At 40.0% G+C, this 26250-nt stretch overlaps 1 protein-coding gene across 17 annotated transcripts in view; it reads right to left on the minus strand.

Annotated features, from left to right (window-relative positions):
- The window catches only part of ELF2 (E74 like ETS transcription factor 2), a 118888-nt gene that overhangs the window by 24280 nt on the left and 68358 nt on the right, over nt 1-26250 (minus strand). For 2 of the 17 annotated variants that reach the window (XM_055384720.2, XM_019025692.4), the window contains exon 1: nt 1482-1863. The exons of 13 other annotated variants lie outside the window; for them this stretch is intronic. In XM_055384720.2, coding sequence (XP_055240695.1) covers nt 1482-1539 — 58 coding nt within the window. In that variant the 5' untranslated portion in view covers nt 1540-1863. Of the gene's footprint in view, nt 1-1481; nt 2323-26250 lie in introns of those variants that run through there. 2 more of the 17 variants (XM_055384719.2, XM_004040394.5) reach the window with 2 other exon arrangements.

Genomic DNA, 26250 nt, shown 5'->3' on the forward strand with positions numbered 1-26250 from the left:
CAAACTACTAATTTCAAGTCCCTTACCTAAAAACAATGGATGGAAGACAGTTAAGATCTTTTACAGAATTACTGTTCCCTGAGTATTTCTCATCGTCCACTTCCCATCCATGGCAATATTAAATAGGAACCGGGAAGAGGAACATGTATGCTTACTATTACAGTAAGTAAACAGTATTCAAGCAGTGCTACATTGATCCAGGGCCCTCATTGCGCTGTCTGCTATTAAGCAAAGCTGCTTTTTCTATGTAACTTAAGTCCGTGCCCTTCCGCTGCAGCAGTGGCGCCGCACATCCCCCACCCCTGCGGCCACTTCCGTGTTTACACTCCTCTTCCCTCCAATTCCATGCGTACATTGTCAGCTTCACTCCCGCCCAATCTTCATTGGCCCAGCGCGGGCCCGTAGTCCCGCCCCCAGAAATCAACGTTCTAATTTGGAACACCTCGGAGAGCAGATTGGAACCAGAGGCCTGTCAATCCCGTCTGTTCTGTCCTTTCCGAAGCGCTTCCGCTGTGGTGGGAGGTTTGGGGGGGGGGTAGAGGGGAAAGGGGCAATTCCGTGCTGAGACTTCCCTAGGGCCAAGACTCCCTCCCTCCCGCCTCGCTCCTTAACATTCACCCACTGTTTACAAAAATAAATGTTCTTCTCTGACGCCGCAACCCTCCAGGTCAGGGGTACAAATATATTCCGTGTTCTTCCCATTCTCCCCCTAAAAAAACAACCCACGAGGGAAGGGGCATAAACCTAGTTTCTTCGCAGCCACTCGTTAAATGAGCAAAGGGAGGCGGGCCCCTGAAACATCATCCCGGTTACTCAACATTATTAAGTGACCCTGTCCAGGACCGTTACTCCTGAGACTGCATAAGGTGGGAATGTGCGGAGGAGGGAGGGTCAGAGCATTTTTTTTTTTTGGCGGGTATCGGTCCACCGGACACCGCCCCTGGCTGCCTGGTCCATACGGAAGTCATGGAATTGTGGACGAAGTCTGAAGGGAGAACCGAGCGGGGGTGGCGAGCGTTCGCCGGAGAAGCCCGCCGCCCCCGAACGCGGGCAGCAGCGGCCTCTCCGGCCAGACAGCGTGGCAGGCGCAGCCGAGAGACAACAGCCTCACTCACTTCCTGGTTCCTCAGCAACTGGGGTAAAGCGCACAACTCGTCCGCCCCCGAGTGCCCAACTTAACCGCGGCTCCGTTCTCCAGCACCCGCTGCCAGCGCTCAGCCCGGCAGCTGCTGCTGCTGCTCGCCGAACCCACCCTGAAGCGACAGCGCCGGATTCGAGGCAGGTTACTCTCCAAGGTGATCACTTCCTGATTCGTCGCCTCCATTACTTCATTCACTCCCCCCTTTCCCCCAGCCGCCCCAGTGACTGTGAGGTGGACACTGTACCCCCAGCACAGACTGCTACAGGGGAGTCACCCCGCCTTCTGTGCACCCCCTCTCCTGCTGCACCGATGCACGGGAGAAAAGTTCCCCTGTCCTTACCGGCCCGGATGAGCAGATCCAGCTGGTTCGTGGGTCCCTCATGCAGAGACGTCGCCATGTTTATCCCGGGGCTGGAGCTGCTGCTTCACATTGACTTACACCGTGAGCAGCGGCGGCAGGGGAGGAGGCGGAACCCGCGGCCGGAGACACACGCCGTGCGACCGACACACACTCACGCACTCGCACACACTCCGACGCCCGGATCCTTGCGCGTCCTCCGACAGGAAGCCGAGGCCGGCCCGCCTCCCGCCGCCGGGCTGAGAAACCCCACCACCTAACGGCAGGGGCAGGGGCGGCAGGGGCAGGGGCGGCGGCGGCGGCGGCGGCGGCTGTGGCTGTGGCGGCCGCCGCAGCTGGCAACGCGATCCTTCCGCCCCGCGCCCAGACAGGAAGTCCCGGACGCTCGCTCCAGAGAGCGGCCGCAGCCTGCGGCGAGAGACACCTGAGGCTGGGAAACGGCTCCGGGAGCCGCGCGAGGACACAGCCCCTCGGCAGGAAGAGGTACATTTCACGCTCTGCGGAAGAAAAGTCTGCAATTGTCCCCCCTCTGGAAAAGAGCCATTAATCATATTTTCTTCCTGGAAGCAATCTAATACCTAGTCCTGCAGCCGTAAATAAAGGTGGCTATTTAACTTCTTTTGGCTTTTTCAAACCTTATGCAACATGTAACCAGTTCACTTGAAACATCTGCACTTTTAAGACAGGAGCACCAACAAAGTCATACCTAGAACATATTCTGAAAGCATTACTTGGAAAATAAGGAGTTTCCAACTACTTTCTGAGACCAACTTCGTCCTTTTCCCTTAACAGAAGTGTCAAAGAGCACATTAAACGGATATTTAGTAAACAGAACACACCAACCTCTGGAGATGAGACTCCCCCAATATGCTAATCATGAAATTCATGTACTCTTTCATTTCTGTTTGGCTCACTTGGAAACAAATTTATATTGTCATTTACTTCAAAAAAAAGTAATTCTTGCTGAAAACTAACCTAATTACAAATACATATTAAAATACAATGGACGAGGGAGATAAATCGCCAATTTAATGACTATAAATTTACTGAACACAGGAAATCAAACCAATATAATGACGAATAACGCTTCATTAAAATGCTTCCCTGGTTTCAGAATTTAATAATACATAAATTGTTTGAAACAAAGGGTTATGCTAAAGTTGTCTGCACACAAAATTTACATAAAGGAACAGTGCCTCCTACAGAGTAAGTGCTCAATAAGTATTTGCTGAATAAACAAAAAGATCTGGCAGTTACAAATTTAAAATAACAAGGTGACAATTTTTATGATCCGAATTGACTGAACTGTGTAGAGAAAAAAATGTTTTCAGTGGTAACATTAATGCGATATCATTTTATAAAAGCTTGCCCAACATGAGTGCAGCATCAGAATGGATTTACATAGCCCATGACTATTTTTTCTCATTTCTCCTAATATTCATTTATTCTCTTGGTCCTTTTACCCTACCCCTATCACCATGATCCTCACTCTCCCAAAAAAAGAACCTACATGCTATTTCCAAAGTACAACTCCTCTTTAAATAAGGATCTCTTTCTTGAATTAGGTAAACCTGCCATGTATGGGACATGGTAGCTTTTATATTTTATTGCCAATCAATTTAAAGTAAGCATCATCCTTAGCTGGGCATTGTGGTGGGCCTGTGCACCTAGCGACTCAAGTCTAAGGCAGGCCATTTTCTTGAGCCCAGGAGTTTCGGGTTGCAGTGAGCTGTGATCGCACCACTGCACTCCAGCTAGTTATTTGAGAACCACAGTTAGTCCACTCCTTCACTTTACACATTGGGAAACTGAGGCCCCAAGAAGTTATTTAACAAAGGTTACAAAGTGTCTTATTACTTCAAGGTCAAAACTCTTACAAAACAGTCTTCTATAAAATTTAGAAGTTATAAAAAAAGTTAAATCCATTTTACTATTATAGTATTATAAACTGCAAAATGGTTGATTTTTTTTTAATGTCAAAGGTAAAGCAATGGGAAGTTAAGAGAGAAAAATGGAAGAAAAAAGTTTTGAGAAGTGAATGAGAGAATAGGAAGAGGCCAAGCTGTCTTAAGTTTTTCTCATACAACTAAACAATGAAATTCAAAGTTGGTACCTTGAGCATGTTTAGGGAAAAAACAGGGTCAAGAAAACCGTAAGAAAAATATGTCTGTGAAGGACAACAAGCTGGAATCATATAGTTTAGGAGCACCAAGTAAAGCTTGGTCTGTCAACATCAGAAAATAGACAATAGTTACAGAAGTGCAGTCTACAGATGTACAAAGAAAAAAGATGAATTATTTCATATATTTTATACTACTGCTTAAATGTCTATTTGAGCTTTTTATGTTACTGATTTATTTAATAGTCAGGTTTTATAAAATATTATTAAAATGAAGATCTTCGAACCGTCATAAACTAATTCACTTATTCAACAATTATCCAGTACTTACTTTAAGCAAGTTTCTATTATACGTGCTTATTAAGCTGGTAGCACTAAATTATATAACAAAAGGAAGAAATTAACCCTGTCAATTCATATAGAACTCCCCACCCACCAAGGATGAAAGTCTTAGAGACAATATGATACACAAGACTGCTTATATATGAAATTAAATAATAGGGTGTATATACAGTGGGTATAATTACCACCCAAGGATGTTAAATTATTTATAATTATAAAAGCCTTCATAAGGCATAAATTTTTAATAGGGGTTCAAAGAGGCAAATTTTTGTTAATGAAATGTTTATTTTTTCAGAGGAAAAGGACTATGGCTAATTTTAGATTCCTTTTAGGAGTTAGGAGGATCATAACTCCTAAAAGTAATTTTATTGTAAGTCCTTCTGTCATATGTACAATAGCATTCATTTTGAGGCATGAACCATGAAAATCTTCTGACAAGGGTCCAGTATTTACTGTTTTTGATACATACTTAGCTTAGGTGTGATCTGACTTAGGTTCATGTTTTTTTGCATTTTAACTTATCCCTGGGCCAGGCTCTCCTTGAGACTTGTTGATTCTTCACTTTATGATTTATACTAGACAAACCATTCTGTCCAATTCTTAGCAGCCACTCTTAGAAGACTGTCAGCTAAGTATTGCAGCTAGTCATTAATTAATTCATTAATTCATTAATTTATAGAAACAGGGTCTCGCTGTGTTATCAAGGCTGGTCATCAACTCCTTGCCTCAAGCAATCCTCCCTCCTTGGCATCCCAAAGTGTTGGGATTACAGGCATGATCTGCTGTGCCCAGCCCTGCAGCTAGTCTCTTCTAATGGGTGTTAGGCAAACACGTTTTTTTGTTTTTGTTTTTGTTTTGAGACAGAGTCTCGCTCTGTTGCCCAGGCTGGAGTACAGTGGCGCAATCTCGGCTCACTGCAAGCTCCGCCTCCCGGGTTCATGCCATTCTCCTGCCTCAGCCTCCCAAGTAGCTGGGACTACAGGCGCCCGCCTCCACGCCCGGCTAATTTTTTGTATTTTTAGTAGAGATGGGGTTTGACCGTGTTAGCCAGGATGGTCTCGATCTCCTGACCTCGTGATCTGCCCTCCCCGGCCTCCCAAAATGCTGGAATTACAGGCGTGAGCCACCGCGCCAGGCCACAAACAACTTTTTAAAATAGCATCTATTAAGCACCCAAATGTACATGAGTTAAAATAGTTAATGATCTCTATAGTTTAAACGACATTTATGACAACTCATTTCAAGGGTTTGAGTTGTTTATTATTATCAAAGAATATGTAGTATCTTGAATACACTGGGAAAAAAATTTGCAATTCTTGTGAAACTTTACAAGGACCCATATATAATTCTTGTTTAGCATGTTTATGAAAAATTTTAGGCTGGTCACGGTGGCTCACGCCTGTAATCCCAGCACTTTGGGGAGCCTAGGCGGGTGGATCACCTGAGGTTGGGAATTTGAGACCAGCCTGGCCAAGGTGGTGACACCCCGTCTCTACTAAAAACACAAAAATTAGCTGGGTGTGGTGGCGCATGCCTGTAGTCCCAGCTACTTGGGAGACTGAGGCAGGAGAATCATTTCAACCCAGGAGAGGAAGGTTGCTGTGAGCTGAGATCACGCCACTGCACTCCAGCCTGGGAGCAGAACAAGACTCTGTCTAAAAAAAAAAAAAAAAAAAAAAATTACAATAAAAATTTTAACTGAAAATATACTAGTCAAATCTCATTTAATTCCAAAAGGAATATTTAGATTAACCAATTTCTTCCTTTCTTACAATACTTTCTGAACTCTACCCACTGAAAAATTCTTCAAATGTCAATACTGTTTTTAATTGCCAAATCCAGTGACCTCTTCTCAGTCTCCATCTTACTACTTCTCCAAATATTGTTGACTACCCCTTTATTGAAATCCTTCCCTTCGTTTGATTTTCATGATAGTAAACTGTCTGACTTTTGTTTCTTCCTATTTCTTTTCAGTTGTCTTCACCCACTTCTACACAACCGTTAAATGTGACTGTTTGCCCAAAGTATGATCCTTAGCCACCTTCTCTCTTCATTCTCCACTCTCTCCAGAATGGTATTATCCACCCCCACCTAGGACTTTTTTTTTCTTTTTTTTTTTTTTTCTGAGACAGAGTTTCGCTCTTGTTGCTCAGGCTGGAGTGCAATGGCGTGATCTTGGCTCACCGCAACCTGCGCCTCCCAGGTTCAAGCGAGTCTCCTACCTCAGCCTCCAGAGTAGCTGGGATTACAGGCATGCACCACCACACCCAGCTAACCTTGTAGTTTTAGCAGAGACAGGGTTTCTCCATGTTAGTCAGCTGGTCTCCAACTCCTGACCTCAGGTGATCTGCCCACCTCGGCCTCCCAAAGTGCTGGGATTACAGGCGTGAGCCGCCGCGCCTGGCCAAGGACTTTCAATACTATTTCTATACTGATTCAAAAATCAGCATATCAAGTCTTGATTTACTTTTTAAAAAAATATATAGGTCCTAATTTCCAATTGTATAATAAACATCTCTACTTGAATAACCAACTGATACCTAAAGATCCTTTATCTACAGATTTCATTTATTTACTCTATCAATAACCATCATCTTACCAGGTTAGAAATCTTAGTCATCTATGTTCCTAGTTTAAGAACCCATCTCATACATTTTTAGGGGGATTTAAACCATACAGGAAATTGCTAAAAATAATATAACATAGTCATACCCCCTTCTCAACCAGAACCTGCAACTACTCATTTATGCTGTAAAATTGTTTTCCCCCAAGAAATAACATATAACAGATGAAGATAGCATTTTTGAATACAACTCCCAGACCCCATTCCATCTCTCCAGAGAAACTGCTATCATGAGTTTATATTCTTCCATTCTACTTTTTATACTTTCACATGTGTATATATTTACATACGTATGTGTTTGTGTATGTATCCCTGAATGACATACAGTATTATTTTACATGCTCTAGGTACATAAATGTCATTAAACTATATATGCCATTCTAAAATGTATTTTTTAATCATTCAAGATTTACATTCTATCCATGTCAGTATATGTAAATATAGCTATTTCTTTTTAAATGCTACAAAGTATTCCAGTGTATGCATTTACCCCATTTTATTCATCACATTATCTAAGTTATTCATCACATTATCTAATAAAGTTATTCATCACATTAGCAAATAGTTTCCATTTCTCACTTTTAGAAATATTTCTGCAAAAAAAATTACATTTTCTTAAACATGTATGCTAGAGTCTTTCCACATCATATACCGACAAACAGTTTCTAGGTCATAAAGTATTTTGTTTTTTGCTTTTTTGGTATGGGTCTCACTCTGTCACTGAGGCTAGAGAATAGTGGCATGACCATAATTCACCGCAGCCTTGAACTTCTGGGCTCAAGAGACCCTCCACACCTCAGCCTCTTAAGTTAGCTAGGACTACAGTCATATTCCATGCCTGGCTAATTTTTTAAAATAATTTTAGAGACAAGGGTCCAGCCATGTTGCCCAAGGTAGTCTTGAACTCCTGGTCTCAAGATATCCTCCCATTTGTCTCCTAAGTAGCTAAGACTATAGGCACACACCACCACACCCAGCTTATCAGTACAATTTTAATTTGATGTAATTCTGTCCAAAGTGGCTATGCAAGTCCAGTGGTTTGGTAGAGTTACGATTTTCCTCACATGCTTGTCAATTCAAGATATAAGCTGACTTTTTAAATTTCTGCCATGTGTTGAGTAACAAAAAATTTTTCATTGTTGTATTAATATGCATGTATTTAAATATTAAGGATAAATATTTTTTCAAATACTTACTGGCCATTAACATTTCCCCTGTGAATAGACTATTCATGTCCTTGGCCATTTTTCTATACAGGCATTTTTTGTCTTATTGATCTATAGAATGTTAATATATTCTAAATAACAATTCAGATTTACGTTGCAAGTATCTTCTGCCAGCCTGCTGTTTGACTTTTTTATTCTTGAGACAGGGTCTGGCTCTGTCATCCAGGCGGGAGTATAGTGGTATCATCTTGGCTCAATGCAACCTCCGCCTCCCAGGCTCAAACGATTCTCGTGCCTCTGCCACCCGAGTAGCTGGGATTACAAGCACATGCCACCATACCCAGTTAATTTTTGTATTTTTAGTGGAGCTGGGGTTTTGCCACGTTGGCCAGGCTGGTCTCAAACTCCCAGCCTCAAGTGATTCGCCTGCCTCCCAAAGTGCTGGGAAAAATATCCAGTTTTGATGTAGTCAAATTAATGTTTTCCCTTATAGTATATGGTTTGTTTTGTTTGGTTTTGTTTTGTTTTGAGATGGAATCTCACTCTGTCACCCAGGCTGGAGTGCAGTGGCGCAATCTGGGCTCACTGCAAGCTCCACCTTCCGGGTTCACGCCATTCTGCCTCAGCCTCCCAAGTAGCTGGGACTACAGGTGCCCGCCACCATGACCGGCTAATTTTTTGTACTTTTAGTAGAGACAGGTTTTCACCATGTTAGCCAGGATGGTCTCGATCTCCTGACCTCGTGATCCGCCTGGCTCGGCCTCCCAAAATATTGGGATTAAAGGCGTGAGCCACCACACCCGACCTTCTTATAGTATATGTTAAAGAACCCTTGGAATAAAAAGGAAATCATAAAGAAACTAAGAAATATCTAGAAACGAATTACAATAAAAAATGCAACATGTCAAACTGTGTGATTTAATTAAAACAGTACTTAGTAAAGAAATAAAAGGTTTAAAAATAAACAAGCTCAGCATTTGATTCACAGATGGAAAAGGCAACATAGCAAACCTAAAGAAACTAGAAGGAATAAATAATAAAAAGCAGGAAAAATGAAATAGAAAATAGTAATTTTTTTTGAGACAGGGTCTCACTCTGTTGCCCAGGCTGAGTGCAGCACTGCTATCACAACTCAGTGCAGCCTCAACCTCCTGGACTCAAGTGAACCTCTCACTTCAGCCTCCCAAGTAGCTGGGACTCCAGGTGTGTACCATTGCACCCGGCTAATTTTTTATTTTTTTGTAGAGGTGGGAGGATTACTTGCCCAGGATGGTCTCGAATTGCTGGATGCAAGCGATCCTCCCATCTTGGCCTCTCACAGTGTTGGAATTACAGGCATGAGCCACTGTACCTAGCCAGAAAATAATACTTTTCAAAAATACAGAAGATTCACAAAACCAGAAGATGACATTGAAAAGATTAATAAAATAAACACACTTTGGCAAAGGTTGTCAAGAAAATAGAATATACATATTATTTATATATAGAGAATATATATACACACACACATATATACATATATATACACACATATATATACATATATACACACACATATATACACTACATATATACATATCTATACACACACATATATATATATAAACATGGAACAAAAAGGGGGAAATAACCACAGATACAATTGATATTTAAAAATAATAAAATAGGCCGGGTGTGGTGGCTCACCCCTGTAATCCCAGCACTTTGGGAGGGTGAGGCAGTTGGATCACCCGAGGTCAGGAGTTCAAGACCAGCCTGGCAAACATGGTGAAACCTCGTCTCTACTAAAAATACAAAAATTAGCTGGGCGTGGTGGCAGGCGACTTAATCCCAGCTATTTGGGAGGCAGAGGCAGGAGAATCTTTTGAACCCGGGAGGCGGAGGTTGCAGTAAGCCGAGATCGTGCCACTGTACTCCAGCCTGGGCAACAGAGTGACACTCCATCTCAGAAATCATAACATAACATAACATAACATAAACATAACATAACATAGGGCCGGGCGCGGTGGCTCACACCTCTAATCCCAGCACTTTGGGAGGCGGAGGCGGGTGGATCAGCTGAGGTCAGGAGTTTGAGACCAGCCTGGGCAACGTGATGAAACCCCATCCTGGATCGAGACCATCCTGGCTAACAGGGTGAAACCATGTCTCTACTAAAAAATACAAAAACTTAGCCGGACATGGCGGCGGGCGCCTGTAGTCCCAGCTACTCGGGAGGCTGAGGCAGAAGAATGGCGTGAACCTGGGAGGCGGAGCTTGCAGTGAGCCCAGATCGCGCCACTGCACTACAGCCTGGGCGACAGAGAGACTCTGTCTCAAAAAATAAATAAATAAATAAAAATAATAATAATAAAAAATAGTATTATGAACAATTATATGCTACTAAAGCTGACATCTGAATGAAACATATAAACTACTAGAAGTATATAAAATTCCCAGTAGGCATACGCATACACATACAAAATTGAATAGAATAGTAAATAGTAAATAATTTTTTTTTTTTGAGAAAGAGTCTCGCTCTGTCGCCCAGGTTGGAGTGCAGTGGCGCAATCTCGGCTCACTGCAGGCTCCGCCTCCCGGGTTCACGCCATCCTCGTGGCTCAGCCTCCTGAGTAGCTGGGACTACAGGCGCCCGCCACCACGCCCGGCTACTTTTTTGTATTTTCAGTAGAGACGGGGTTTCACCGTGTTAGCCAGGATGGTTTCGATCTCCTGACCTCGTGATCCGCCCACCTCGGCCTCCCAAAGTGCTGGGATTACAGGCATGAGCCACCGCGCCCGGCCAGTAAATAGTGAAGAAATTAAAACATAATACAAAACCTTCCCTCCACAAAAAACAAACAAACAAACCAACAAAAACCCAGGCTTGAATATTTTTTATGCAAATTCTAGCGAATTTCAAAATTAATTCTTAACTTATGCGAGCTGTTTGCAGAAGATAGAAGAGAAAAATCAGTGAAAGCTACCTGGATTATTTTATGAGTCTAGTGTAATCTTGATTCCAAAAGCAGATAAAGACAGGAAAGGAAAATTATGGTTCCACTTCACTTATGAATAGATTCCAAGACTCCTTAACTTAAAGCAACGCAAAGCAAAATGATGAGTAACATTTATCCTCAAACGACAAGACTTCAACATCTGAAAATCCATCAACTGACCATATTAATAGAGTAAAAGAGAAAAATGACTTATCAAATGCCAAAGAAGCACTTGATAGGACTCATAATTAACACAAAACAAAAGGAATAGAAGACAATTCCTTAACGTGGTATACATTATATACTAAAGCCTATAACAATTTCAAGTTGAAACTTCAGATACATTCCCTTCAAGATTAGGAACAAAACAGGGATGGCCATTAATATTACTACTCTTTTTAAAATATCACTTTCACATAATACTGGAGTTCTTGACTAACACCTTTTTATTTTTATTTTTATTTATTTTTTTTTTTTTTTTGAGACGGAGTTTAACTCATTGCCCAGGCTGGAGTGCAATGGCGTGATCTCCGCTCACTGCAACCTCCGCCTCTCGGGTTCGAGCTATTCTTCTGCCTCAGCCTCCTGAGTAGCTGGGATTACGGGCATGTGCCACCATGCCCGGCTAATTTTTTGTATTTTTAGTAGAGACGGGGTTTTTCCATGTTGGTCAGGCTGGTCTCCACCTCCCAACCTCAGGTGATCCACCACCTCGGCCTCCCAAAGTGCTGGGATTACAGGCGTGAGCCACCACGCCCAGCAACTAACATCTTAAGAAACGAAAAAGAAATAAGATAACTGGAAAGACAAAAGGAGGGCTGAGTTGTCCTAGCAAAGGCCCTCCTAGACCAGTTAGTTCCCAGCTGATCCACAGATGACCATAGATACAGGACCAAAGCCATCACAGCAGAGCCACATAACCAGCCCATAAGTCTGAGGGAAACAATAACTGGTTCTTGTTTCAAGTCAATAAATTTTGGAGTGGTTTGCAGCATGAGGATAAAAGTAGAAACTGAAGGTTATTTATTACTGAGTAAGTAGAAAGGTAACGTGGTGGATGTTTAAAAGGGGTACTCTGCAGCAGTTTGAGCAACAAATAAGATATATACAAAGCAACATGCAAGGATATTAGGAACAGTGCTTACTTTAAAAAGTAGGAAACAGAGTAAGATACATAACACCATTTATATAAATTTTAATTATATACAACAGGACATACAACCTCAACAAACTAAGAAAATATACATTAATCAATTTAAATGTGATGCTTATTTCTGAGGGAGGAAGATAAGACTTGTGTAAAAAAGATTAAAGTAATGTCATTTTAAAAAATGAGTAAAATGAGGAGATATGAAATAGGCATCTAATTTTAGATTTCTTTATTTATCTTTATATATCTTAGAGTTATTTTTAGGTCCCTAGTAAAGGGTGTTTTGTTTTGTTTGTTTTTTTACTATTATCAATGGGATCTTTTTTGTTTCATTTTCTTATTGATATTGCTCTTGCATATGGCAAACCTGATGAAACTTCTTAACAATGTTAACAGTTTATCTGGATCATCTCTTAAATTTTATGTGTTAATTAAGTCATCTGTAAATAATAACAATTTTGTTTCTTCTCTTCTGATCTTTATGCCTTTTTTTCCCCGTCTCATTGCATTGGCTAGGACCTCCAATAATAATTCTAGTTAGTAAAGTTGATAGCTGGCATCTTCTTTCTCCATTAAGCATGATATTTGCTATAGTTTTTTTTTTTTTTTTTTTTGAGACAGAGTCTCATTCTGTTGCCCAGGCTAGAGTGCAGTGGCACAATCTCAGCTCACTGCAACCTCCACCTCCCAGATTCAAGCAATTCTCGCACCTCAGCCTCCCAAGTTGCTGGGATTACAGGTATGCAACATCACACCCAGCTAATTTTTGTATTTTCAATAGAGACAGAGTTTCGCCATGTTGGCCAGGCTGGTATCAAACTCCTGACCTCAACTGATCTGCCCACCTCGGCCTCCCAAAGTGCTGGGATTACAGGCATGAGCCACTGTGCCAGCCTGCTATAGATTTTTAATATATACTCTTTATCAGGTTCCAATCCAGATTAAGAGTATTTTATCCTCAGCAGGTTTTAAATTTTAACAAATTTTTTTAAAATCTATACAGATGATTACATGAGTATTCTCCTTTAATCTAGTCACATGGCTACTACAATAATTAACTTTTTAATATATAGCCATCTTTGCCTTCCTATTATGAATTTAGTCATTATGTATTTTTAAATCAATGATGGATTTCATTTGCTATACTTTATTTAGAATATTTGTAGCTATGATTGGCCAGGCACAGTGGCTCATGCCTGTAATCCCAGCACTTTGGGAGGCCAAGGCGGGTGGATCACTTGAGGTCAGGAGTTCAAGATCAGCCTGGCCAACATGGTGAAACCCCATCTCTACTGAAGTACAAAAATTAGCTGGGCACAGTGGCACACGCCTGTAGAAACAGTGAAACCCCATCTCTACTAAAAATACAAAAATTAGCCAGGTGTGGTGGCATATGCCCGTAATCCCAGCTACTCGGGAGGCTGAGGCAGGAGAATCGCTTAAGCCCGGGAGGTGGAGGTTGCAGTGAGCCGAGATCACGCCACTGCACTCCAGCCTGGGCAACAGAACAAGACTCTGTCATACATACAAAAAAAGAACATTTGTAGCTATGCGCATATATGAGTTTGACCCAAAAAAAAAATTCTGTTATTATATTGGATAAGTTTCAAGGTTAAGGTTATACTAACTTCATAAAATGAGTTGGAAAGCTTTCCCTCTTTTACTATTCTGTGATAGTTTATATATGACAAGTATTATGTATCCTCTGAAATTTTAGTAATAAATCTGGGTCTGATGGACTTTTTTTTTAAATACTTTTTCCACATGTTATAATGGACTTTATTTAAATGTGTATATAAGGAAGATGCATATGTAAGATTAAAGAAATTGAATGGTTATTAATTTGTCTGGGCTTTCTATTTCTTCTTGAGTCACTTATAAATTAGTTTTGTTTTTTGAGACAGGCTCTCACTCTGCCTAGGCTCTAGTGTAGTGGTGTGATCTCGGCTCACTGCAACCTCCACCTCCCAGGTTCAAGCGATTCTCCTGCCTCAGCTTCCTGAGTAGCTGAGACTACAGGTGTACACCACCATACCTAGCTTTTTTTTTTTTTTTTAATTCTTTGTATCCAGGAGGTCTCACCATGTTGCAGGCTGGTCTCAAACTCCTGGACTCAAGCAATCTGCCCACCTCAGCCTCCCAAAGTGCTAGGATTACAGGTGTAAGCAACAGTGCTTGGCCTAAACTATAAAATTTTAACATTATCCTTTCACAGGTTTTTAAATTCCTTGGCAACAGGTTTTTCATAGTATTCTTTCATGGTTTTTAAACTTTTTATTCCATTGGCCATATTTTTGTTCTTCAGAGTGCTCATTTTTCTTTAATCTGTCTTTACAGAGGTTCTTCCATTTTATTAGTTTCTGGTTTTATTAATAATCTAGTAGTTTTATTTTCTATTTATTGACTTTCATCTTTATTTTTAACTTACCTCTACTTTACTTGGATTTATTCTGTTGGTCCTATATTAACATGTAGATTTAGGTATATGCCCATTGTATCAATCTTTCTTATTTTCCAGTAAATACATTCAAAGCTATTATATTTCGTAGTGAGTTCTGCTTAAGCGAAATTCCAAGTTTTTGGTTTTTTTGTTTGTTTGTAGCCTCTGTCGCAGAGGCTGGAGAGTACAGTGGCACAATCATGGCTCACTGCAGCCTTGAACTCCCGGGCTCAGGTGGTTCTCCCATCTCAGCCTCCCAAGTGGGATTACAGGTGTGCACCCACACCCAGCTACATTCCAAGTTTTAATGTGCAATGTTTTCGGCCAGACACGGTGGCACTTTGGGAGGCCAAGGCGGGCAGATCACTTGAGGTCAGGAGTTTAAGACCAGCCTGGCAAATATAGGTGAAACCCCGTCTCTACTAAAAATACAAAAATTAGCCGGGTATGGTAGCATATGCCCGTAATCCCAGCTACTCGGGAGGCTGAGGCAGGAGAATCGCTTGAACCCAGAAGACAGAGGTTGCAATGAGCCAAGATCACGCCACTGCACTCCAGCCTGGGTGACAGAGCAAGACTCTGTCTCAAAAAAAAAAAAAGTAAAGAAAAAAAAATGCAATGCTTTCAATGTTATTTAGCTATAAGTATTTTAACATTTTCATTTCTTTTTTGATCCACTAATTTTTAGTTTCCAATATTATTATTTTGATTGTCTTTTTCATTGTTTTCTAATATTCTTACATCATGACAAAATATTTTGTTTGATTTTCTTTTTAGAGAGAAGGTCTAGCTGTCACCCAGGCTGGAGTACAATGTGGCCTATAGGTGAGTGCCACCATGCCCAGCTAATTTATTTTTTGCAGAGACAGAGTCTCACTATATTGTCTTGCTTGGCTTCAAGTGATCCTCCTGCCTCAGCCTCCCAAAGCACTAGGATTACAGGCATGAGCCGCCATGCCTGGCTGAAATAACGTATTTTATATGACACTGATTTTCTAGACATTGTTAACATTCCTCTGTGGAATAGTACATGGTTAAAAACTGACATACATAACTAAAAAATGTTTAAGTTTCTATTAGGTTAGGTACAATGTCCTATATATCTCCAATTTACAAAGTTTGTTAAGCCCTTTGTAGTTGAATTCTTTGATACTATTTTTAATTTCATATACGCTTTTTTCCACTTTGACAAAGATGTCCCACTATTTTGTAGACATGTCTAGTTTTCCTAAAAATTTTTGTTTTAAATGGTATTTCAAGGCTGTGTTGCTAGATGCATATGTTTATGATGATTTTGTTTTCTAGATTGTTCCTTTTAGCAGTAAAAAGAGTATCTCTCTGTCCCAATTAAAAATGTTCACCCTAAATTCTATTTTATTATACCAGCTCCCTTTGATTAGTACTTTTCTGGTAAACAGATTTTTCTATTTTTAAAACTTTTTTACTTTTATTTTTTTTTTTTTTGAGACGGAGTTTCACTCTGTCACCCAGGCTGGAGTGCAGTGGCACGATCTCGGCTCACTGCAACCTCCACCCTCCGGGTTCAAATGATTCTCCTTCCTCAGCCTCCTGAGTAGCTGGGACTACAGGCGCCTGCCACCGCGCCCGGCTAATTTTTTGTATTTTTGGTAGAGATGGGGTTTCACCATCTTGGCCAGGCTGCTCTTGAACTCCTGACCTCGTGATCCACCCGCCTCGGCCTCCCAAAGTGCTGGGATTACAGGCATGAGCCACCGTGCCCGGCTGATATTTTTAAAACTTAATTTTGGTTTATCTGTTATATATTAACTGTTTCCATTTATTTAATTTTGCTTTATGCATCTATTATAAATAACACAGTTTCTTGTCTTGTGATCACAATAGATAATTTTAATATAATTTCTGATATATTTTGTACTTACTTCTCCTATCTTGATTTATTATTTCTATTCCATCATTTTATTCTCCTTTGTTGCCTTTTGTTAAATTGGTCAAGTTTAGTTTATTCCCTAACCTATCCCAAAGTTAGTATTTTGAAAGCTACGTCTTCTACGTTCTGGATGTTTAAAATAAATGTCCCTCTTTTCACTTCTCATCTTTTCCAAATAATGTTTCACACAGTTCCTCACTATTTTATTCAAGGGCCATCACAATCTGGTCCCACTGTACCTTTACCTGTCTAGCCTTATCTCTCAACCATACCTGTCTATATAGCCTAAACTCTAGTTAAACTACACTAACGAGCAGTAAACTACACTGATGGGCAGTGTCTAAATAAAATACAAAGTTCTTGGCAATCCTTTCTGGTTCATGATGTGTTCTCAGTAATAAACAAATATTTTATTGAAAACCTACTGGGTTCCTGGCCCTGAGCAATTCCAGTAAACACAATGGATATAGTCTCTGACTTTATGGAGCACAGTGTGGAAACATTAAGCAAACGAGCACAAATATAAATATAGTCAAGTAAAACTTTCTAAATACATGAATTCAGGTAAGTCAACTGATAATTGGCTCCCATCTTCCATCCTATCCTCAAAAAGCAGTCACAGAAGTACACAACTACCACCAGGTGGCACCAAACCACAGCTGGACCTTAGACTGATTTTGGATACCTTAGTCTGAATTCTGGAACCCATTTCATACACACACCTCTTCCTCCTATACCCAGACTGACCCAGGCCATTTCATTAACCTCACATTAATGCCAGGTTTTATGTGATTTGAACTTCTTGGAAGGTATTTACTACCTAATGGTGGGAACTGAATGCATGACAAGTTGTAGGTGCTAAAAACAAAACACATTAAATAACAGAGGGCTATGATAAAAAATAACAGAACAGTCCTAATTGAGATTTAAGAATATCAGCCAAGGCCTCTTTCTCTGTGAGAAAGTGACATTTAAACCATAATCTAAAGGACAACCAGGAGTTAGAAATTGAAAACTAGAAAATAATCTACTCCAGACAGAAAATGGCATGCGTGAACACCCTGTGGAGGTCAAGAGTTTGAATTAATGGAAGGATGAAAGGAGCACTGTGATTACAATAATTTGTATTGTGAGGGGAAGGGACATTATATAATGCATCAGAGTACAATGCTTGAGCTTGGGCTCTGGGTTAAATCCTTGCTTCCACCACTTAAATAGCTATCTAGCCTTGGAAAAGTTATTCGGCCTAGGGTTGAGAGTGTGAAATATGTAATGTTAATATGTAAAACCCTAAAAACAATTCCTGGCAACATAGTAAAGAAACTTTAAATGTTAGAGCTGTCTTTTTTTTTCCTTTTTGGGGGGGTTGCTATTATTGTTACTGCTTCTAGATGAATGTGAGAAGCCAAATTATTCAGTGTCTTAAAGACCATGTTAAAAACTCCTGCCAGGCACAGCAGCACATGCCCGTGGTCACAACTACTTGGGAGGCTGAGGCAGGAGGATCGCCTGAGTCCAGAAATTCTGGGCTATAGTGCACTAAGTCAATTGGGTATCTGCACTAAGTTCGGCATAAATGTGAGGGACCACAAGGTTGCCTAAGGAGAGGTGAACCAGACCAGGCTGGAAACAGAGCAAGTCAAAACTCCTGTCCTGATGAGTAGTGGGACTGCACCTGTGCATAACCACTGTACTCCAGCTTGGGCATCATAACAAGACCATAACTCTTTAAAAAAACATTTTTTTAACTGCATCCATTGAAATACAGAAAAAAAATAAAAATTAAGTGAAAACAATTTAAAAATACTCTGAATTTTATCTTAAGTGCAATCAGAATCCACTGAAAGATTTTAGGGAGGGAGTATCACTATTCCACTTACAAATTTATATTTTAAATCACTTTGGCTACTATGGTGAGCATAGATTGCTGGGGGTAGGAGGAGGAGGCAATCATGAAAACAGGCTGATTAGAAGGCCAAAGGCCATCAACATAGCTCATGTAAAAAAACTACAGAGTGAACTAGACTAGTACCAATGAAGATAGGAAGACTCAAGATACACTTTGGAGGCAAAATTAACATGATTTGGTAACAGACTGGGAGAAGGTAGGAAAAGGTATAAATAAATGACTTCTCAACTAGAAAATTCTTTTCTTCCCAATGAAATTTTATTTATCCTCCCAAACTCAACTAAAATGTAAACTTCCCATCAGAATAGCTAAGATCTGTCTCCTTCACTCTTATAACACTAATATTATTAAACCTTAGGTTATGAAGAGTTGTTTCCTTATATATTTTCCCCACAAATGAGTGAGTTTCTTTACAGGAGGGGCCATATCTAATTTCTTGCTCTAGTTCACATAAAAAAAACACAGTGCCACACACATCACAGGTCATCTCAGGTAACCCCACTAATGGTCTCAGATCCAGGACAACTCCTTATTCTTTTGTTCTTCCTTTGATAAGCACAAGAATTCAGTCTGCTTTCTTCTCCTTTCAGCTATTCTATTTTTTGGAGTTCTGTTTTCCCTAAGACTAGCTGCAGAATTAACTGCAGTCTCTCATTAGCCTTCCCATCTTCTTGTGGCCTCCAAAAACAAATATATGGGGATTCTTTTTGTAAAGTGCTTGGTACTAATTATTATGGAGAAACAGAGGATAACAAAATTAGACACAGGATTTATATGATCTTACAATAGTGGTCTCTGACCTATACAATACTTGACTCCTTTTGTAAGATGGTAAACTGAATGCACTGGCTTCTGATCTTTACTTTTATTCCCAAGGATAAAGGTCACTAAAGGTTCTTCCTTTTTTATGGAGGCCTCCCTTCCCAGAACATAGGCCTTCAGATGAAGCCTAGCCAAAATAATCGGTGCTTCTTGTCTCAAGTAAATAACTTGCACCTGATAGCCTCCTAAGTATGTAATATTAGCAATGGAATTAAAAACAAATGTAATTCTGCCAGCCTTGTTTTTCCAAACAAAATGAAAAAAGCTTAATGTTGTAAACCTAGATACTAACTATAGACCAATGTCCCTAGAGAAAAAGATAAATAGAAAAAAAAAAGGGGGATGTCAAGTTTATTCAAGAAAGTAAATGTCTCAAAAAGAAATTACCACCTTTTAATTTCTTTCTCCTCTTGAACCAAGTTCTTGGTTTCCTCTTCAAAAGAAGTTTTTCATTCTCAGTAATTATTCTAAGTCCTGCCTTTATTTTCCAACTATTAAACATCAGAAAAAAGGTGATATGGGGAAAAAAATTCAGATTTTCCTGAAAGACTTGTCAAACACCATATATAAGAAGTATCAGGGCAGGGCGCAGTGGCTCACGCCTATAATCCCAGCACTTTGGGAGGCCGAGGTGGGTGGATCACGAGGTCAAGACATCGAGACCATCCTGGCTAACACAGTGAAACCCGGTCTCTACGAAAAAAAAAAAAATGCAAAAAATTAGCCGGGCGTGGTGGGTGGTGGCGGGTGCCTGTAGTACCAGCTACTCGGGAGGCTGAGGCAGGAGAATTGTTTGAACCCAGGAGGCGGAGGTTGCAGTGAGCGGAGATAGCACCACTGCACTCCAGCCTGGGCGACAGAGGGAGACTCCGTCTCAAAAAAAAAAAAAGGAAGTATCGGCCGGGCATGCTGGCTCACGCCAGAATTCCCAGCACTTTGGGAGGCTGAGGCAAGCGGATCATCTGAGGTCAGGAGTTTTAGACCAGCCTGGCCGAGATGGTGAAACCCCATCTCTACTAAAAATACAAAAATTAGCCAGGCGTGGTGGCGGGCACCTGTAATCCCAGCTACTCGGGAGGCTGAGGCAGCAGAATTGCTTGAACCCAGGAGGCGGAGGTTGCAGTGAGCTGAGATCGTGCCACTGCACTCCAGCCTGGGCGACAGAGCAAGACTCCATCTCCAAAAAAAAGAAGTATCTTTTTGCTAACTAGATCGGAGACATAAATGTTCCCCCTCCCCGAGACAGGGTCTCGCTCTGTCAGAATGCAGTGTCAGGATCACAGCTCACTGCAGCCTTGACCTACCAAGTGCAAGCAATCTGCCCACCTCAGCCTCCAAGTGGCTGGGACTTCAGGCACCTGCCACTATGCCCGACTAATTTTTGTATTTTTTGTACAGATGGGGTTTTGCCATATTGCCCAGGCTAACCTTTTCTTTTTGATGCAAAACTTTCTCATGATCTTTTGCAAGTTCATCTACTGATAAGAAAATCTCCCAAGTTCTAGCTGTGGTATCGTGAAATATGTGTGAAATATATATATTTAGTCTTGCTCCCCATTTCCTGGCATACAAGTCCTAAAATCCTTGGAATCTCCAAAGTAATAAGTGTCCTTTTGTGTGCTGAAGATTGACTAATGGCTGGCAGCCCCTAGGTATCTTCAGGATGGGGGCTGGTCACCAGAAAGACCAAGGCAGGATTATAGGGTTGGGACTTTCAGCCCCACTCCCAACCTCTGGGCCTTGGGAAACAGGGTTGAAGGTTAAGTCAACCACCAATAGCCAATGACTTAATCAATCATGCCTACTTAATCAAGCTTCCATAAAAACCCAAAAGGAATGAGTTCAGAGACTTTCCTGATAGCTGAACATGTGGAGGTTCCTGGAGTGTGGCATGCCCAGCGAGGGCATGGGACCTCCATGACCCTTCCCCAATACTTCACGCCCTATGCATTTCTTCATCTGTATCCTTTAAATATCCTTTATGATAAACTGGTAAATGTGTTTCTCAGAGGATCTGATGCTATCTCCAAGTAGACAGTGTCAGAACTGAATTGAATTAGAGGACACCCAGCTGGTGTCCACTACAGAACTGACTGACTAGTTTATTGGTCGGGAGAAATCCCACACACTTCATGGTAATCAGATGTCCCAGAGGTCTTCTGTGTTAACTGTTGAGAGTATAGTGAGACAAAGAGTTTGTTTTTCTACTCACTAACAAATAATTGTTTAAAGATATTATTAAGTCCTGAAAAATAATTGCATATTATCACCACCCAGTTTAATATAAAACATATGAAAAGTATTTTAAATAAAAAATGTAATTGCTCATTCCCTTCAAGTAGTGTATATATTTTGGCATATTTACAAAGTGAAAAGAAATCAAACACCCAATTATGACCAAACACTGACTTTAAACCAGGAGAAAACAGCATAGGACTTCTTTCATTTAAAAACAAAAACAAACAACAAAAAAAAACTGTTATTCTAATGAAAATAAAGGCTATAAAGCTACATTTGTCTCTTGATATACTCAATGAAAAAAATATACAGGAATGTTGGCTGGGCACGGTGGCTCATGCCTGTAATCCCAGCATTTTGGGAGGCCGAGGTGGGCAGATCACTTGAGGTCAGGAGTTCGAGACCACCCTGGTCAACATGGTGAAACCCTGTCTCTATTAAAAACACAAAAATTAGCCAGGCGTGGTGGTGCCCACCTGTAGTCCCAGCTACTCAGGAGGCTGAGGCAGGAGAATAACTTGAGCCCGAAAGGCGAGGTTGCCGTGAGCTGAGATCGTGCCACTGCACCCCAGCCTGGAAGACACAGTGAGACTCTGTCTCAAAAAAAAAAAAGAAAAGAAAAAATATAGGAATGTAAAAAATTTAAAAAGTCATAGTTAGTCCTACTTCACCTCCTAATTCCACTCCCAAATCATAACCAATTACTGCAAACAGGCTGTAATCTTAGCAATTGTTCCCTGATTTTTCCATCAATGAGGATAGGAAAATCTTTCTGATTTTTTATGGTATTGTTACACACATAAAAAATTAAAAATAATGAGATTTAGGAATACTTAATTCCATTTGACTTGTTCCTCTGCCTCTAACCAGAGGCCTTCACTGTCAACTCTCATGATGACATTTAAATGGGACCTACCACAATAGCAATAATGTAATCTGGAACATTTGAATTCACTACCATACTTGGCAATTCTTTCCCTCACCTTTCCCCAACCCTATCTACTCTATAATACTATTATTTGCTTGAATGCTCATTTTTCTCAACTTAGTAAGCTTCTTTGAGGCTAGAAAGCATGTCTTATTCAACAACGAATTGTTCACTTTCTAGGAGCCATGGCAGTAATATAGGTAATGTGTACATGATAAATGTTAAGATTACCAATTAACTATCTCAATTGTACCTAATAACTGTCATATGGAAAGGGAGAGGAAAAAAACTATCCACTGCTTTAACTGCTTGAAAAGAATAATTCATGAGTTTATTATTTTAGCTTAATTCCATATATTTACTTTAAAGAACAATTTCAAGTTATATAATTTGATTTGTGACAAAGTAATTTTACTGTAGTGCAAACTTACATGTTTTGTCCACTAGATTCTAAGTACCATAAATGTAGAGACTTTGCCTTTCTTGTCTACATTGTAGCCCTGTGCCTTAAAATAATGCCTTGCATTTACTAGGTGCTCAATGAATGCTTAATGATGAATAGTAATGATGCGTTACACTATTTCATACACCTGAAAGGACTTTACCATCCTTTTACTCCCCAAAACAATTTTTTATGATGGGTATAATATAGTGAGAAACTACAGAGTTAACTGAATTTCAACAATGGCAGAAACTCCCTTTCTGTGCTATCATTTCCAACACTCTAGGGATAATGATTGTCAAAAAATGATCCTGGCCAGGCGCTGTGGCTCATGCCTGTAATCTCAGCACTTTGGGAGGCCAATGTGGGAGGATCACTTGAGGCCAGGAGTTTGAGACCACCCTGGGCAACATACAGAGATTCCATCTCTACCAAAAAAGAAATAATAAAAAAATTGCTGAGTGTGGTGGCTCACACCTGTAGTCCCAGCTACTTGGGAGGCTGAGGTGGGAGGACTGCTTAATCCCAGGAGTTCAAGGTAGCAGTGAGGTATAATGGCACCACTGCACTCCAGCTTGGGCAACAGAGTAAAACCCTGCCTCAAAATAATAACGATCCCTGGCCAACAGCAGCCTTATCACCTAGGGACTTGTTACAAATGCAAATTCTCCAGTTCTACCACAGATCCACTGAATCAGAAATCCTGGGGATGGGTCCAACAATCTGTATTTTAACAAGCCCTTCTGATAATTCTTATGTATGCTTAAGTTTAAGAACCATTGGCCATGGAAATTTTTGTCATGGAGATAGAAGGGATCTTAAACCAACAAAGAGGTCATTAAAATATTTAATAAACATTTAAAGAAATATATTAAATGTTCAGCCAAAGAAATTAAATTCTCACTCCATTAACGAATATGAAAAATTACCACTACATAATTGAGAGGCTTTTTTTCCTTTAAAAAAAGAATACAGCAGGGATCATAAAACTATACTTAAAATGTGACATATTTAAACTGGCTTTCAGATCCCTAGTATGGATTATTGGAGAAAAGAGAATGGAAGTAGGGCAGAACATAGAGGAAGAAAGGATGATGAAAAAAAAGGTAGATGACAGTTAAAATAATACATGGGTGAGACCTGGGAACAATAGTTTTTTAGCTTCTAACTAAAATTTAGCTCTTTCGTTTTAAATAAAAGCACAAACCACAGTTGTTTTAGTAGTATCTGTGATTTCATGACCAATATAAATCACAGATATTTTCATATCATATTACGGTTGTTTTTTTTCTTTGAGACAGGGTCTTGCTCTATATAATTTATGGTTGTCACTACTTTGAAATTATAGCAGTAAATTATATCTGTCACTAGATCTCATTATTTAATATATTAATACAGAAATACATGCATTGATATATATCACAATTTAAAATAGTTTGATAACTATATTTCTTTTTTTTTTTTGAGATAGAGTTTCGCTCTTGTTGCCCAGGCTGGAGTGCAATGGCTTGATCTCGGCTCACTGCAACCTCCGCCTGCCAGGTACAAGTGATTCTCCTGTCTCAGCCTCCCAAGCGGCTCAGATTACAGGCATGCGCCACCATGCCTGGCTATTTTTTTTTGTATTTAGCAGAGAAGGGGTTTCACCATGTTACTCAGGCTGGTTGCAAACTCCTGACCTCAGGTGTTTCACCTGCTTCGGCCTCCCAAAGTGCTGGGATTACAGGCGTGTGCCACCATGCCCAGCCTTGATAACTATATTTCAATATATATGGTTCCTTTTTAATCCTAGATATTTTACTTTATATTTTAAAACAATGCTCCGAGAGAAAGTTCATGGGCTTCATCCTATGGCCAAAAAGGTTCATGACACAAAAAGGTTGAAAAACCTTAAAATCTAAGAACTGACCACTGAATTTAAAAAAGGAAAAAAACAAAGGAAAACCTTACAAAATTTAACAGGTAAGAGCTATTAAAAGTTCTGTTGACCCCCTCTGAGTGATAGGCCTCTTTATAAATAGACATTCACAGACAACTACCCTCTTCACCACTACTACCACCTCCTTGAAACATATATGTGTTAAAAACCTCTTGTTAAAACGAAACAATAAATGTTTGAGGTGATGGATATCCCAATTACTCTGACTTTATCATTACACATTATATATATGTATCAAAATATCATACGTACCCCAAAATATGTACGATTATAAACCAATTTTAAAAATACAAAAAAAAAAACTAAAACACAACACCAAGGGTAATAACAATCAACAGCTAATAACTATAGTTAAAAGAGACAGAGAGGCATCTTTACCACGCAATCAGGGAATTTTCACATTTTAGGGGAATCAAATAAAAGCACCTCTCAATAGCTAAACAGACTTCTATTAGTAACTCCCTTAATCTTCTTGTAGTAAACATTTGGGTATTCTAGATTTAGAAACGTGTGAATGTTGGAAAGGTAATATGATACACATACCAAATATAACATAACAACTCTCACAACTATGGGATAGCACCACATGATAAAACTGATAAATACCGGAAAGATCAAGAAATCCTTCCTAAAGAAATGTCTGATCACAGATAAAAACAGAGGGGCTGAGTTTTTAGGCAAAGTGTAAACCTTACCAAGTTGTAGAAGCTAGAGAGCCAGGAGAAGAGAAAAAAAAAAAGGCATGGTAAGAGCTAAAACTGAAAAGGTGAGAATATGTATCTTTAAGGCAATTGATTTTATCCAGAACGTCATGATAATTAATACAAGGGCTTTATGAAAGAAAATGACAATCAATTTGTCGATGATAGGCTGTCATTAAATTTTTTAAAAAAGAAATGACAAAGTACATTTTAGAAAACTTATACTAGCAGCAGTATGAAGAATGTATTGAGCTTTCTTCATGCCAGGCACCATGCTTAACACTGGGAATACCTTATTATTAGTTTTCAGAACAGTGAGAGATAACTACTATATTCTTCATTTTGCAGATGAGGAAACTCGTACTAACAGAAAGTAAGTGGCTTCCTCAAGGTTATACAGATTAAATTAACGATAGAAGGGAGACACAATTCTCTTTTGATTTATGGTAGCAAAATGGAAATTCAGAACATTTTATTAATAACTATGTTATGGAAGCTTATTAAAAAACAAAAACTACAGAATCTCTCAGGCCCCAAAGCAGCACTCTAGAACAGAAACAGTCCCATCCTAGCAATCAGGAGACCAGGGTTTCTGGACCTGCTCCATTGCTAACTAGCTCTTTTGAAGAGGTGGACTAGATTACCCTAAAATCCATGCATATTCTAAAAAAAAAGAAAAATTCTGTGCTTTCTAAAAATGCCACAGAATGACTAAAAAGCACACTCAAAATAGCAGACTAGGGTTGTGGGGAGGTGGTTAATGGATAGGAAGGCAACAAAACATACCCTGCTCTGAGAACAGGTAAATGTCCATGGGTAGAAAAAAAAATAAAAGAATTGAAGAACTGGTTGTTAAGGAAGGTCACAGAAGACTCTCAAATGAGGGGAACAGAACAACCTTCAAACTCACACATCTGAACATTTTAAGATCCTGGGCCCAAATAAGTATGCTTCCTGCCCCGTGTCTAGAACTGTTAGAGTAACTCTGATGCAATGATCGAATGAGGAGGCATCATAGCAACTCTTCTTTATTTAAAGAAAAACA

The sequence above is a fragment of the Gorilla gorilla genome, chromosome 3, assembly GCF_029281585.2.
Source record: "Gorilla gorilla gorilla isolate KB3781 chromosome 3, NHGRI_mGorGor1-v2.1_pri, whole genome shotgun sequence".
In the NCBI taxonomy this organism is placed as follows: domain Eukaryota; kingdom Metazoa; phylum Chordata; class Mammalia; order Primates; family Hominidae; genus Gorilla; species Gorilla gorilla.